The sequence below is a fragment of the Mercenaria mercenaria genome, chromosome 7 (assembly GCF_021730395.1).
Source record: "Mercenaria mercenaria strain notata chromosome 7, MADL_Memer_1, whole genome shotgun sequence".
In the NCBI taxonomy this organism is placed as follows: Eukaryota; Metazoa; Mollusca; class Bivalvia; order Venerida; family Veneridae; genus Mercenaria; species Mercenaria mercenaria.
The window spans coordinates 8,981,521-8,995,621 of record NC_069367.1 but is presented as its reverse complement, the minus strand read 5'-3'; the positions used below and the strand labels follow the sequence as shown (position 1 = coordinate 8,995,621).

General features: G+C 33.6%; 2 protein-coding genes across 2 annotated transcripts; both read left to right on the top strand.

Annotated features, from left to right (window-relative positions):
- Positions 1–8,075: 8,075 nt before the first annotated feature.
- On the top strand, positions 8,076–10,894 carry LOC123556071 (monocarboxylate transporter 12-like). The gene is made up of 4 exons (XM_045346667.2): positions 8,076–8,809; positions 9,138–9,281; positions 9,572–9,718; positions 10,500–10,894. Exons 1-4 carry the CDS (start codon positions 8,572–8,574, stop codon positions 10,892–10,894), a joined length of 924 nt encoding a protein of 307 aa, XP_045202602.2. The 5' UTR covers positions 8,076–8,571.
- Positions 10,895–10,960: 66 nt separating this feature from the next.
- On the top strand, positions 10,961–13,617 carry LOC123556070 (monocarboxylate transporter 4-like). Its single transcript, XM_045346666.2, has 3 exons — positions 10,961–11,609; positions 12,545–12,682; positions 13,484–13,617. The coding sequence occupies exons 1-3, from the start codon at positions 10,961–10,963 to the stop codon at positions 13,615–13,617; spliced, it is 921 nt and encodes a 306-aa protein (XP_045202601.2).
- The last annotated feature ends 484 nt before the right edge of the window (positions 13,618–14,101 follow it).

Genomic DNA, 14,101 nt, shown 5'->3' with positions numbered 1-14,101 from the left:
AGTAATGCATAAGGGTCTAGAAAAATACGAATAATTTACAAATGAACATTTTGATCTCTGCCATTTAGAAAATGATAAATTCGTAAAAACTATCGACAATTACAAACTATGTATAAAATGATAAAGATTACAAATGAATTTCCAACATCAGTAAATATAGAATGTATACATGACTCGTTTACTTTTAATCGCATAAATAATGACGGAAATAAGCATATTTAACATCTTTTTGTGGTATTTCGAAACTTTATTTTGAGTACTTGTACATAAATGTTGTAAAAATCAATATAATATAGCAAAGTTATCCGTTAAGGCATGCCTACAGTGGCACCACTTGACTCAAAATTTTACATCAAATTTCATAAAAATAACGATGACTAAGTGGTAACTATAAAGTCAATTAATCATTGTCATAAATTATGTTAAATACTATGTGAAACATATGAGTAGAAGAATGTGCATTTACTACCTGTATTATGCCTTTATTCGATGTTTTTTATGACAAAATTTGCAATTTATCTGCAGTCAATCTAATATTTATTCAATACATTTCAAGATAATTACGCCAAAAGTAAGAGACGTGAAGATTTTAAGTCTTCAGAAATTATTTTTGAATTTTATCGATGTACTGAATTATACAAAAATCCAAACCAATATTTATACAATATTTGTGTTATCTTTCAACATAATTTTCATGATATAAACAGATGTTTATAGGATTACTGTATAGAGTTTACTAGCACTGTGGTCAGTAATGCATGTAAAAACAACCATTTTAAATTAAATTTACATGAGGTTTGTCTTTTGTGTCTAATGCAAATAACCAGGAACAATTTCGACAAAATCCATTGGATTTTGCAGTATACATATTGTACTATAAATGAACTAAATTTGTTTGTAATATTTTTTGTATTGATTCTATGCACATAAAATTTCAATATTATGAGGTAAAATTTTCGGTCTAAAAGAGATGATAATATTTTACAATCGCAAATATGACTTAATATCATATGCTTTCTTATTTGATGATATTTGACACTTTAAGTTTAGTGCAATTTTCAAGAGAAAAATACTCGGCCTGAAAATATGAACTGATACTGAGTTGTGACTGTGGCGATGCCTTAAATAAAGTTTTATTATTGTTGTTACTGTTTTGTATTATTTGTTTAAGTTTTGAGGACTATTTGCTAGACTGGCTTATAGCCAATTAAATTAAATGACTTTTTAACTAATCCGCAGTTCTATAGCTATGCTATTTATCAGTCATAAATTTAGCCTGCGTTAGTTGGGCTATAGTCAAAATTAACAAACACATTTTGAATTATGTTTCAGATGTCATGTTAGAACACATTTTTTCAATAAGTGTATAATGTTATAATTAGGCTCCTTTATTATATTAGACTTGCTTACAGACAAATATGTTTCTTCCTTAAACGAAGTTATTAGTATTAGTATTATCATTTTTATTATTTTTTACAACAGTCACCGAGTGTTTTACTCAAAAGGAGTTACAGGAAAAATAAAATAATGTAGGCTTCCGGAACTTCCAACCTTATGGCATGAACAAAAATATATGAAGATGCTGCTTATTCGCGTTTTTATATATCATAACATAAGCTGATTAGTTCGTGTTCTATTACATATTATAACATGACCCGATTAATTTTCATAAAAAAAAAGCTGTGTAATAATTCCCAAACACAAACACTGATAAGTCGTTTAATTAAATCATTGTTTGCAGTTCATATGCAAATCTGAATGTGATATAGCTTTAAGGTACTTCGGCACGTTTGATAAACCGGAAGTAATGGCGTAACGTCATTTATCAGGAAAAAGGTAAAATAAAGCCTGGACTCGGTATAAGAAAACGAAAATCATTTTATTAATTAATGGCAACGTAACTATCTATGTAACGATAAATTGTGATATCAAAACGTCTTGCACGTTAAACTATAGAGCCACTATATATTTCACGACAAGTAAGAATTATTAAATATTTCATAAAGTTGTACCAAAATAAAAGCAGTAATTGTAAACTAGATTACATTGTCAAAAGCCAGAGATTGGAGAGATAGATTCTAAACCAAATGCTTTAAATTGGTTGTCCAAAGTAAAATCACGTCTGCAAAGTGCGGGATTTAACGAGGTATGGATGTATCCAAAATCTATAAACTTAAATGTATTTATACCAGTGCTACATAATCGTTTAAGAGATATATATATCACACATTGGAACTCTAGTGTAAGTCTTTGCTCTTCGTTAAATTTGTATAAACATATTAAGACAGAATTTAGTAGGTCTGGATACCTTAAAATTGTAGATAGTATGAAATTAAGAAACACATTGGCTAAACTCAGATTATCGTCACATAATTTATCTACAGAAATAGGAAGACACAATAATATTGATAGAAGTGAACGAAAATGTTGTATCTGTAACAAAAATGACATCGAAGATGAATACCACTTTATATTGACTTGCTCTTTTTATGATACTATAAGAAATCAGTATATATCTAATTATTTTGTAAGAAACCCTAGCTTGTATAAATTCATAGAATTGCTTAGTTCAGAAAGGAAGTCAGTGTTAATCAAATTAGCTGTATATTGTAATAAATGTATGTTCTGTTCTGTTCTGTTCTGTTCTGTTAAATTAATAAATTATGATATCAAAACGCCTGGCACGTTAAATTATTCCCAATAACCTCTTAAAATCAGCATGAAATATGCAGATCTCTGTATCTTGAGCAAACGTTTAAAAAACCTAGCCCACGGACCTATATATTTCATTTCTCTATATCGTAGGACATATGTTCATTTACGACTGTTAAAATTAAAAGTATTATTAAAATCTATTGTTGAAAAATGTATATTCGCGAAAATGTTAAAGCGACATGCCTCCAGATCGTTCGACAACAAAAAAGATATCTTGAAATAAATGCTTTATTTCTTAAGAAGGCTTTAAAACTTAATTACTGACAAACTTTATGTTACAGAAACTCTTGAGAATTTGCTGTATTTACTACTTTTTACGATGAAAATCGAAAAGCGTTTGTCACGCTTTTACTCCAGGTAAACTGTCTTGATTATAAATATCTATATTTTGAAGTCATTATTCACTACTTCAGCTATAGCGCTATTGGTTACGACAACGGGAAAATGTCTTTATTGCCGCGGCGGTCCGGGGTTCGATTCCCGACGCGGTCATCTTTTTTTTCTTGATTTGGAATTTTGAAAATATTTTAGAAATAAAAATTCTTATTGTAATGTTCATAATATGACCAAAACTTCAATTTGAAAGAAGGGTTATTTTTTAAACCAAATCTGGAGGCATGCTGCTTTAAGAAAATTGTATTTTTTCCATAGACTCCCATTATGAAAACTTGTGTGAGGTCCAAATTCTTCAAATCAATCTAACTAGAATTCAAGCACACGACCCTATCTTTTTTATTTGCGGAATTTTATAAGTGTATTTTGAAGATTTGAAAAAAATCATGGTTTAATCAAGTTGTACATTGTAGATTTTTTTATTCGAACGTGCAGAACTACCTTAAGTTTACCTTTGATAACAAGATTTCTTTAGCATTAGAACTATGCTCTGTAGGGAAAGCGCCGATCTACGTATCGCAGGTGCGTGAGGTGTATCCCCGGGCGAGTCGTATGTTCTCTGTGACAATTTGTTTAAAGACATTTTGTCTAAAATCATTCGTCCTCCAACTCTGATTCATGTTAGGAAGTTGCCATTTACTTGCAGAGAACAGGTTTGTACTGGTGCCAAATCCAGGAACACTTGTTAGGTTAACTTCCCGCCTTAACATAAATGAAATACTGTTGAAATACGATGTTATTGATAAACAAACAAAAAATCAACAAAGAAACAACAACACCAACAACAACAAAAGAACATCTATATCGTCGTTCATCATTCTCCACTCCCTTAGTGTCGGGCTGGCCGCTCTGTCTGTCCTCAAATAATCCTTTAAGGACACGTCACGGTTGAGTTATTTTAGCGTTATTGTATTATACAAAAGGTAATTAACTTTTATTATCAATATATGTGTATATTAGATAAATCCTCAATATATGTATGTGGTCCATTTTGTCTTAATTCCGACGTTGTGCACAGCCCTAAGTAGTGCCATGTGACTGTAACAATATATTACAATACTAATTATTAATTCTTAAAGGACTTGGATAGAGAAACTGAAAGTAAGTCAACAGTCGGTTCTTTTATTGTTTTAGTTTATACAGTTTAAGCTACAATATATGAGCCGTGCCATGAGAAAACCAACATAGTGGGTTTCCGACCAGCATGGATCCAGACCAGACTGCGCATCCTGTTCGCTTTCAGAGCCTATTGCAATTAGAGAAACTGTTAGCGAACAGCATGGATCCTGACCAGACTACGCGGATGCGCAGTCTGGTCTGGATCCATGCTGGTCGAAAAGCCACTATGTTGGTTTTCCCATGGCACGGCTCATATATAGAAGAGCCTGTTTAATGAAAATTGAACTGAAAGGTAGACCTTATTAAAGTAAGCTTGTAATTAGGTCATGAGTCACCTCTCACTTGTCAAACTTGTTCATTACTTTTCACGACTTTATCTTGTCTTATAACAATAAATACCACAACAACAGTTTTGCTTGAAATTGTTTCGCTTAGCTCAATGAAATCACGTTAGAATTTCTGTTGTTTTAGGTTATTGTTGGAAATAAGAGTACCAAAAGTCGATGTTGGTGCCTAGAAATGGTTCCAGAATCATTTTCAATCATGATGTTATTTTTGCCAAGTACCGATAATTCAAAACATGTCAGTCTTAATGTTAATAACATTTATAATGTAATATTGTTTATTTTATAATTCTTGGCCATTCATGTATCTAGAAGTATTTGTTCAAGATTTATTTCGATGTTGTATAATAGTTAAAATGAATAGTGTCCCTTTGAAACCCGTGTCTAACTCCTCTGTGCTTTGAAATATCTAACTCAGCGAGAGCAGGTGGCGGAATTCATAAATATGTCTATTATATTGCTTGTTGGCATGTACTACAATTGGAAATGATTGCTGAAGATTTTGAAAACCTAATTATGTACAGGACAATTTGGTAAATACAAATGAGCTGCACCATGAGAAAACCAACATAGTGCATATGCGACCAGCATGAATCCAGACCAGCCTGCAAATCCCCGCAGTCTGGTCAGGATCCATACTGTTCACTTTCAAATCCTATTGCGAATAGGGAAATCGTTAGCGAACAGTATGGATCCTGACCGGCTGGTCTGGATCCATGCTGGTCGCGAATGCACTAAGTTGGTTTTCTCATGGTGCGGCTCAAATGTCAAGCAACTTTACAGCAAAATATATCCTATTGTACATTAATATAGAAAGTACTCCTCACTGTCATACTTCAGTGCACCCGTTGTAATTGTATAGACGAGATTCAGAATTTTTTATGAAATGCAACCTTCACCTTGCGCGTATAAATCAATGCAAAAAAGAAAAATATACATTTTGAGCATGAATTATTCACGAAGCGTTGTTTATAAAAATACAATGCATGAACAAGTAAACGTTGTTGACAAAGTTTAATTATCGTTTCTTTGTTTGTTTGTTTTTGTTTTGTTTTTGTTTTTTTTCTCTCCCAGATAGTGTGTTAATCAGTCTATCTGGATGAATTGTTCCAGGTAGGTTATGGGCACGTCCATATAATTTATGTGATCGCATAATTTACGCATGGTGTATCATTTATGGCGATAAATGTGGACGACTTCCTGTTCGAAATGCAAATTTTACGAACAGCTGGGTAAGTCCAATATGTTTACCGGGCGGTACGTACCGTATTGCGCAGAAAAATGTTAGATAATCTTTATTATATATATATATACTTCTCTGGACGATGTAGTATAAGGAAGTACATATTTCAGTGTTTCATCATTACTTCTTTTTCACTTCAATTAACATTTCATTCAACCGGTTTTAGCTAAATATGACTGACAGAGTGTTATATTTCATTTTGATAGTAACTTAATACTCCAGCTATCTCTCTTCTTTCTCTAAGTCTAATACATCTAAAAAGTAAAAAAATCCACGCAATTCGAAAATAGTTACTTTCGTGTAAACGTTGTGGAACGTCCGATATCATTTTAAAAATGTTCAGTAGACATCTTCCAAATTACGAACATTTATACTATTTAAGGTCATTGGTTTTAGTCACATTAGGATTTTCTGGCTTTTTAAGAGTTTCAGAATTGTAAAATCTTAAAAGTTCTGACATTTTGTTTAATGAAAGCTATTTAGGACTGAGTATCAAGTCAAGCAAAGTAGATCAATCGAATGAAGGAAAAAAAGTTAAGATTTCTAAAACTGAAAATAATACTTGCCTTTTTAACATTTTACAGTTGTACTTTAAAAAGGGTAATATTTCTTTAAGTGATGACTGTTATATATTCCAACAACTTTCTTTCCGTAAAGAAACGTAAAGATTACGTATTTCGGAAATCGAATCGTTTGTCCTATACTCGATGTAGAGAAATTCTAAGAGACACGAATATGGAACACAAAGTTTAAGACAGTAAGCGCAATTAACAATATACCAGATAGACTTTTTAAAAAACACAGAAGATGGAAGAGCGAGTCTGAGAAAGCATTGTACGGTTACGTCCTAGAAGATATGATGAGAAATTAAATGTACAGCAAACTGGTGTTTATAAAAACAGTCTCATTGATAGTATAATTCAAATATATTGTGTAATTTAAATGTGTGTTGCTTTTTACTTCATATGTAAAGTTCATGTTATGTTTATATTTATAGTTATTATGCTAAATGTAAATTTAACATACCTATAGTAAATTTCCAGCCTTCAACGCAGTGTTATTTCCGCTTATCGTTACAATAAACGAATGTTTTGCAATAAGGCTGCGCGGAGGCTGGTAATTTTCCTGTTCTTTATTTTTCGACGGTTTTGCTAACGATCCCTCTAGCCTAATTCAATCTTGTGTTATGTTGTTTTTTAAGATGTATGATCTATAAATGTAAATGATTTATAACGAATTAGAGCATAAGCATAGATGCCGCTGGTTAACGTATAGTCGTCCGCGATAGATGTATATTTTGTTGTAAGAAAACTTGTTTGCAAATATGTTTATAATTTCTTAAGTGGATAATGATTTGACACTTGCTTCGTCTATAAAAAACATACGATTGACAGGAAACACGGTTAAATCGCAAAAAAAAAATAAATAAAGCGTTTAAAACTTTAACTAAAGATATTAACAATCAATTCAATAGAACTACCGTCTACTTGCTATTGTTGCAAAGAGAGAATCGGTGGTTTAGTGATTAAGGTGTCGGCCCCTCAACCTTTGGGTATAGAGTTTGAGCCCTGCTGGGGTCGGGTTTTTTTTTCTGTTTTTTTTTGTTTTTGTTTTTTTTTTTTTGGGGGGGGGGGGGGGGTTGAGGGGGGGGAGTGGTTAACGTCGAACCCACACAATCATAGGTCATATGGCGACTTTCCAGCTTTGGTGGTGGAGGAAGACCCAAGGTGCCCCTCCGTGGATTATTTCATCACGAGCGGGCACCTTGGTAGAACCACCGACCTTCCGCAAGCCAGCTGGATGGCTTCCTCACATGAAGAATTCAACGCCCCGAGTGAGGCTCGAACCCACTGGGGTCGTGACCACGTCTTTTCATGTGACACAAGTATTGTTTTTTTTCCAGGGAGCGGACTCGAGAGATGTTCAAATAAGCTTGAAGCTTTCATCACAATCGAGCTACAACAAATTACTTTAAACTTATGAAATATGTAAGAGCAAAATGAAACGCAGCCTTCACCTGACGCATACAAATCAATTGACTTATTTACAGGTTATACAGATATTTTTGAGCATGATTAGCGCATCATACGTTGCAAGTTAATTTGATGTTAAATTATTCATAAAATAATTAGAATAATTAATAAATGAACTTCATAAAGTTTAAGTTCTCGGGCTTATGTAAGAGAGTGTAAATAGTCAGCCTGTCTGGATATGGAAAATTACTTATTCAAGGTAAGTTAAGGGGGAGTACCTATAATTTCTGTGATTGCATCATGCATTCATGTTATATATAAAGTATAAGAAGAATATATGCCCCCAATTTACGTTCAGTCGTCCGCGAAGGATACATAGTTTGTAATAAAAAACAATGTTACGTTTGTATTTAGATATTTTTATATAAAAAGAATCCCGTTGGTTTACTTATTTACTGCAGTGTTAAAATATTTTAGATTTTTTTATGTGGACTATTTTTTAAACACTTAGTTTATCTTTGAAAAAAAAAACACCATAATTATGAATAACAAGCAACGCGGTTAAATCTTTGAAACGAAATTATGGAACTTTTTTCCCGCAAAGACATATCATACTGGTAGAAAAAATTTCCATCGGGAATAATCCTGATATTTTGCTAGTATAAGATTAGTTAAGCAATAGTATCGGAAAAAGGTATTGTCGCATAAGTGACCGTTCTTGTTTTTTTTTCCACTCACATTTTTACGTTTCAGGATTATAAAATACAATTGTATTCGCCGTAAAATGGCAACTGGCAAAACGATAGAGGTGCCACTTAACGCCTATGTGGACGTTAAACTTAGGCCCGAGACTGTCAATGACGAGGAAACGGACAAGTGCCAAGAAACAGCGTCTTGTAATACTGCAGAAAAAGATGAGTTTGAAACACAAGGGGAAATTAAAAGTGTTGAAGACAATCCAGACACTAATGAAAATGAAAGTTTACCGATAGATCGAGGTTGGGCGTGGGTAGTACTCGCTGGTAGGTGGCAACTATACTATTATTCTTTGTTTTCAATATATTAAATATGTTTTTTTCTGTTCTTTTTTTTTGTCTGCTCTTTGAAAATTAACCTGCTCTGGGATCTTGTTCTAGAATAGATGTCTATGACTTAAAATTTGTAATATTTCCAATGTACAATGATTTTGAAGCGCAATTGTATAGTTTAGTGTTCCTACAATAGAACAGATAAGCCCATTGGCAAATGTTTTTTTTTTATAACATAAATAAATTTGTTGGAATGATTTTTAATATTAATGTGGTCTTTGAAAACTATATCCAGAGTTTATCGTCTGTGTATTTTTTGCAGGAGCAGCACTTTATTTGGCAATATTTGGAGGTATAAAGAAGAATTTTGGAATCATTTTTGTGGCCATCCAGGATAGGTTCGGATCAACGGCCTCTGTCACGTCTCTCCTGACAACTATGCAAAACCTTGTTATGAGTTTTTCGTGTAATAAATTTGCTTTTCTTTTGTCAAAATTTCTGTATACAAAGTTGGTTGAATTAAAACCTTTATTAAAGTCGATTTCATTTCTTGACGAGTGAGGCATTCAATGCATATTTTATATTATGTTTAAGCAGGGTAAAAAAGTCCATAGGCAAAACACTTGCCTTCTAAATTTTATGCTACACACCAGTGTACATGTACAATCCGAGTGCTCATAGGAACACTTTGTAATCATATTTAAAAAAAGTGTTTACTTTGTGGTGATCAAAGAATTGCTTTGTTCATTTTTGCAGCCTTGGTTATTACGACTGTGGGAACAGAGTTCTTGTCTAGCCGTATGTCCATCACGCTTGGGGCTTTGGTTTTCACTACATCTCACATCATATCAGCTTTCTCTACAGATATACGCATGTTGTTTGCATCAATTGGATTTCTGGAAGGTAAATTCATTCGCTATTTTTCGGTCTCTCAGTCTTGTTCTGAGTAAATGTGAGTGAGGGCGTGGGGAGGGTTCACTTAGATATTTCCATGTCCTTCCGTCTATCCGAATTAATGTCTTATCTCAATAAATCTCATCTGGAGTCATCAGACATCATAGAATTACTATAATTTAGCAAGTGAAGTTGTGCAGCTTGTGTTTTAATTTGGCTTTCACGCAGTCAGACCAGAGGTCTGACCCTTTGCTAAGTCAAAAATAACCATATAATGACAGGAGTGAGGTTCATGTGCCCTTTGGACATACGCATTTTTCTTTTTAAAGACACGTATTTAAATGGAAAATTAATTTAAACACATTGTTATGTTGTGCGAGTGCAAAACAAATTGTTATAATGTATACTTGGTGAAGACATGTGGTGTTTGCTGCTTTTGTCAGGTTAAGTAGTGGGCCTGCAATGCCGATTTTCTGTTATGACCAAAAATGCCGAAATAGCGTGTTCGCGAGAATACGTAGTCGCACGGAAATTGCCGATTGGCATTGTGAGTAAAAATGTAAACAAGTTTTAAAATACATTTGCATTTTAATGTCTTAAGTCTGAAGGTCACACCTTGAACGTTGATGATTATGGGTTATAAACTTCAGCAAGTAATTATAGTAGAAGCTAGATGAAAAAATCCGCCTTAAATGCAGACACTGGTGTTAATTTTGTTATAACCTGATTTAGTTTAAAAGAATACAAGAAAGTATATCATTAACTGGTTATAATTTCCGCCTTTTTTTAGGTTTAGGAACTGCCATCAGTTACCCATCAGTCATAGCCACAATTGGAGAATATTTCGATAAAAGGCGCGGCCTGGCCACCGGTTTGGCCTTTAGTGGATCTAATGTCGGTTGGTTTGTCTTTGCTCCTATCTTGTCGGCATTATTTGAGGACATCGGGTATACCGGGACTTTAATGATAATAGCTGGGATGGCATTAAATATACTTGTAACTGCTGCTTTATTTAGGCCAGTTAAATCTTTCAAACGACATAAATTGAAAACAAATAAAACAGAAGAAACCACAAAGGATATCAAAGAAGGTGGCGACATCCTAGAGAGTGAAAATCTTCTTCTTCTTCCAGTGAAAGATAATGCTATGTTAAACAGTATAAACAGTATTGGAAATAGAGTTTAATCTGAAAGTAATAAAACAGACGAGATTCCAACACAGTTAGTGTTAGAGAAGGAAAACAAAGAAAAAATGCAACAGAGTGCAGACAACACTCCGTCTACATCTGAATTAATGCGTTTTGATGAATGTGATCAACAAACGCATACAAAGAAAATGTCAAACTCACCATTATTACCGCGTAATAGATCATGGTCCCATGGTAACAGACGAACAAGTTCGTCCTCACAAAATTCACAGGAGGGGTTGTCCCCCTTGAATAGTCTTGCTGTCTCGTTGTCAAGGTCACAAGTAGCACTATGTTCTAGTGCAGACGTAATCTGCGGACCCGTCATTGACACTCCGAGAAACAAAAATAAGAAAGCATCATTTCGGAGAAGACTGAAGGCCTCATACGACTTAACCTTGTTCAGATCACTGGTGTTTCCGGTGTTCTTACTTATGGCGGCCATGATGGCGCCAACAACTCTTCTACCTCCGATGTTTTTAGCTCCATTATCTAGAGATCTCGGTATTAGTGCTGAACGAATTGGATTACTGATGTCAATTGCAGGTGGTGTTGGGATGTTCTCTAGAATTCTTTGCGCTTTATTTGCCGACAGAAAATATGTGAAATTGACTACACTGTTAGCTGTGGTATCAGCTCTTGCTGGGGTAACAGCGCATTGTGTTAGATTCATCAAGACCTTCCCTTTATTGGTTTTCGTTGCTGTAATATTTGGTAAGAATGACACTTGACACTTTTTCAAGATAAAAAAAGTTGTATTAGATCTAATCTTGAATAACTGATACCTTAGTACGACTACAGTACATTGTTGACTTCGATTGGAACAAAATGTGCCAAGGCTCAAACTATATAACACCTGTGAAGAAAATACTTCTTTTAGAACTGTGATTTTAGAAATAGAATCTATATCTCAAACAGTGAATTGTCGTTGATTGAATCATTGTTTGGAGGTCAGATGCTATGAAATTGTAATGTAATAATACACATCTGAACGACATACACTCATTTTCTTCAAGAGAAAATCATTGGTTGGGATATATATTTTGATTTTAACATAGTTTCAAAGATGACTAAATTCCTCTTTATCTTCGACTTCCACAATTCACTTGCCCGTTATATTCATTTTAGACACAACTCTTTATATAATTGACGTTTGAAACTATGACGTAATCTTTGTGACGTATAAACAGTGATTTTGTTGAATAATGTCGTTTCACTTTCGGTCCTCTTTATGTAATAGGGAAACAAATCGTGTCGTGTTAGAACGAACTTAGGCTTGATGGTTAACAGATGCCAAAGTCTATACCAGCCCTGAGTTCGCTACCCGGATATACAAACCAGTACCGGTACAATATGAAAAGGTTTGATCGTGCGGATTGCACCCGCCGGCATTTCTTTTACAGTCGCTGCTCGCTCTTTAATTTCATGCAGCTAAAATTCTGAACTGATTAATGTTATAAATGCCGAGAATCAGAAGGTTCGTTTTGGTTTTTGTAAATAGCTGACTGATGCCAAAACGTTCAAAAGGAATTGCTTTCCTGTTTTCCGTACATTTAAGTTATCGATGATGTGAAACAATACGTCGGTTCACATATTTTCAAAAATTACAAAACTATAATACATTTTGTAATTTCAATATACTTCTTCAGGATTATGTTGTGAGATCTATCAGTCAACATATCCCGTTATTCTCGTGGAGTACTTGACGTTACCCAAGCTGAAGAGCTGTATCGGGTTTACGTTGTTGTGTCACGGTGTAGCAGTTGCGTCTACATTTCCAGTTATTGGTAATTGTTTACCAATTTGTCTTTCCTTTCTTAAAATATATCTTTTTCTCTCTTATATTCTTCTTCACGTTCATTATGTTAAACGATTTTGAGGAACAGTGCATTGTCACTTTATGTTTAATTTAGAAAAGGACACCATCATGTAAATTTATTTAAAACCTGAAACCAAGACCACCTTTGAAGAAAGGCGAATGGCTATATGTTCATTTGCATAGAAAAAAATTATACTCGCAAAATTTGCCTCAAAGGGTAAGGTAACGTTGTTCTTGCGTTAATTTTGTCAGCTGGGATTTCTTAAAACATTTAAAGAAGTGAAAGTATTTTCAAAATCTAAGTAAAATGAGAAAGTTATGAGCATTTAAATTTTCGGCCAAATTGATGGCCATTTTGTTTCCATGGCAACAAAAAACCAAATGGCGGATTTATTAAATTTTTATATACACATTTAAACTGTATTAAATTTTACTTATATCTGTAAAATAATTTCTCTACTTTTTCCAGCTATAATGAAAGAAATTATCATGTTTTACACCTTACACTCGAGAAACATATGAAAATCAGTCTATTAAAAAGGTTATTTTTAAATAAAGAATTTAGCAGTGTGTTAATGATGCCATGAACAATAAAATGGCTGCCTTCATGATCAGCCATTTCCTTTAATTTCAAACTGCCATATCGTTTTCAATAGTGGTCCTATTTTAAAATTCTTTCAGCGTTATGAATGGCTTGAGGATGGCTTTCATGTAAAATTAACTTATTTCCAGGTTTTCCTTACCCTCTAAGATGTTTTATCTTTTGCAGGTTCGTTCAGGGACGCTACAGGAAATTACATCGCATCATATCACTTTTTGGGAACCATGTCTTTTGTAGGGGCGCTTTTAGCATTGTCTTTGCCATATATTCATAGAAGACAGCAATCGGACGTGAGAATTTAAAGACTAAAAGATTTTGTGTTCTTAGTTGATATAAGATGAAAGCGAAGTTATGCTGATTTTATCTTCATAAACTGTAGTAAACGAAAGTGAAATTCGGAAGATCTTATCTTTTTTGTAAAGAAGAGAAAAAGCTATCATACAATGCGGATTGGACGTTATCAGTCTGTCCGCCCGTAGCCATATATCTAAGTAAAAGTTTGTTACCTTGAATTGATATTTAGTAGGTGGCTTCATTAATTTTGTAACTAAACATTGGTTGCAAAAGTCTATGCCATCCTGCTGATCTGTGTAGGCGAGTGAATATTTGCTCCAATATTTTTATAAACTAAAATGGTTGAAAACAATGCATTAAGATCTAAAAATGATATGGACAATTTACAAATAAAATATTTATCTTGTTTGGCATTTAGAAATGATTTTTTTCGCAATACTATCGTCAACTTGTACTCGGTGTTAGTACGTCACAATTATTACGTCATAGCGC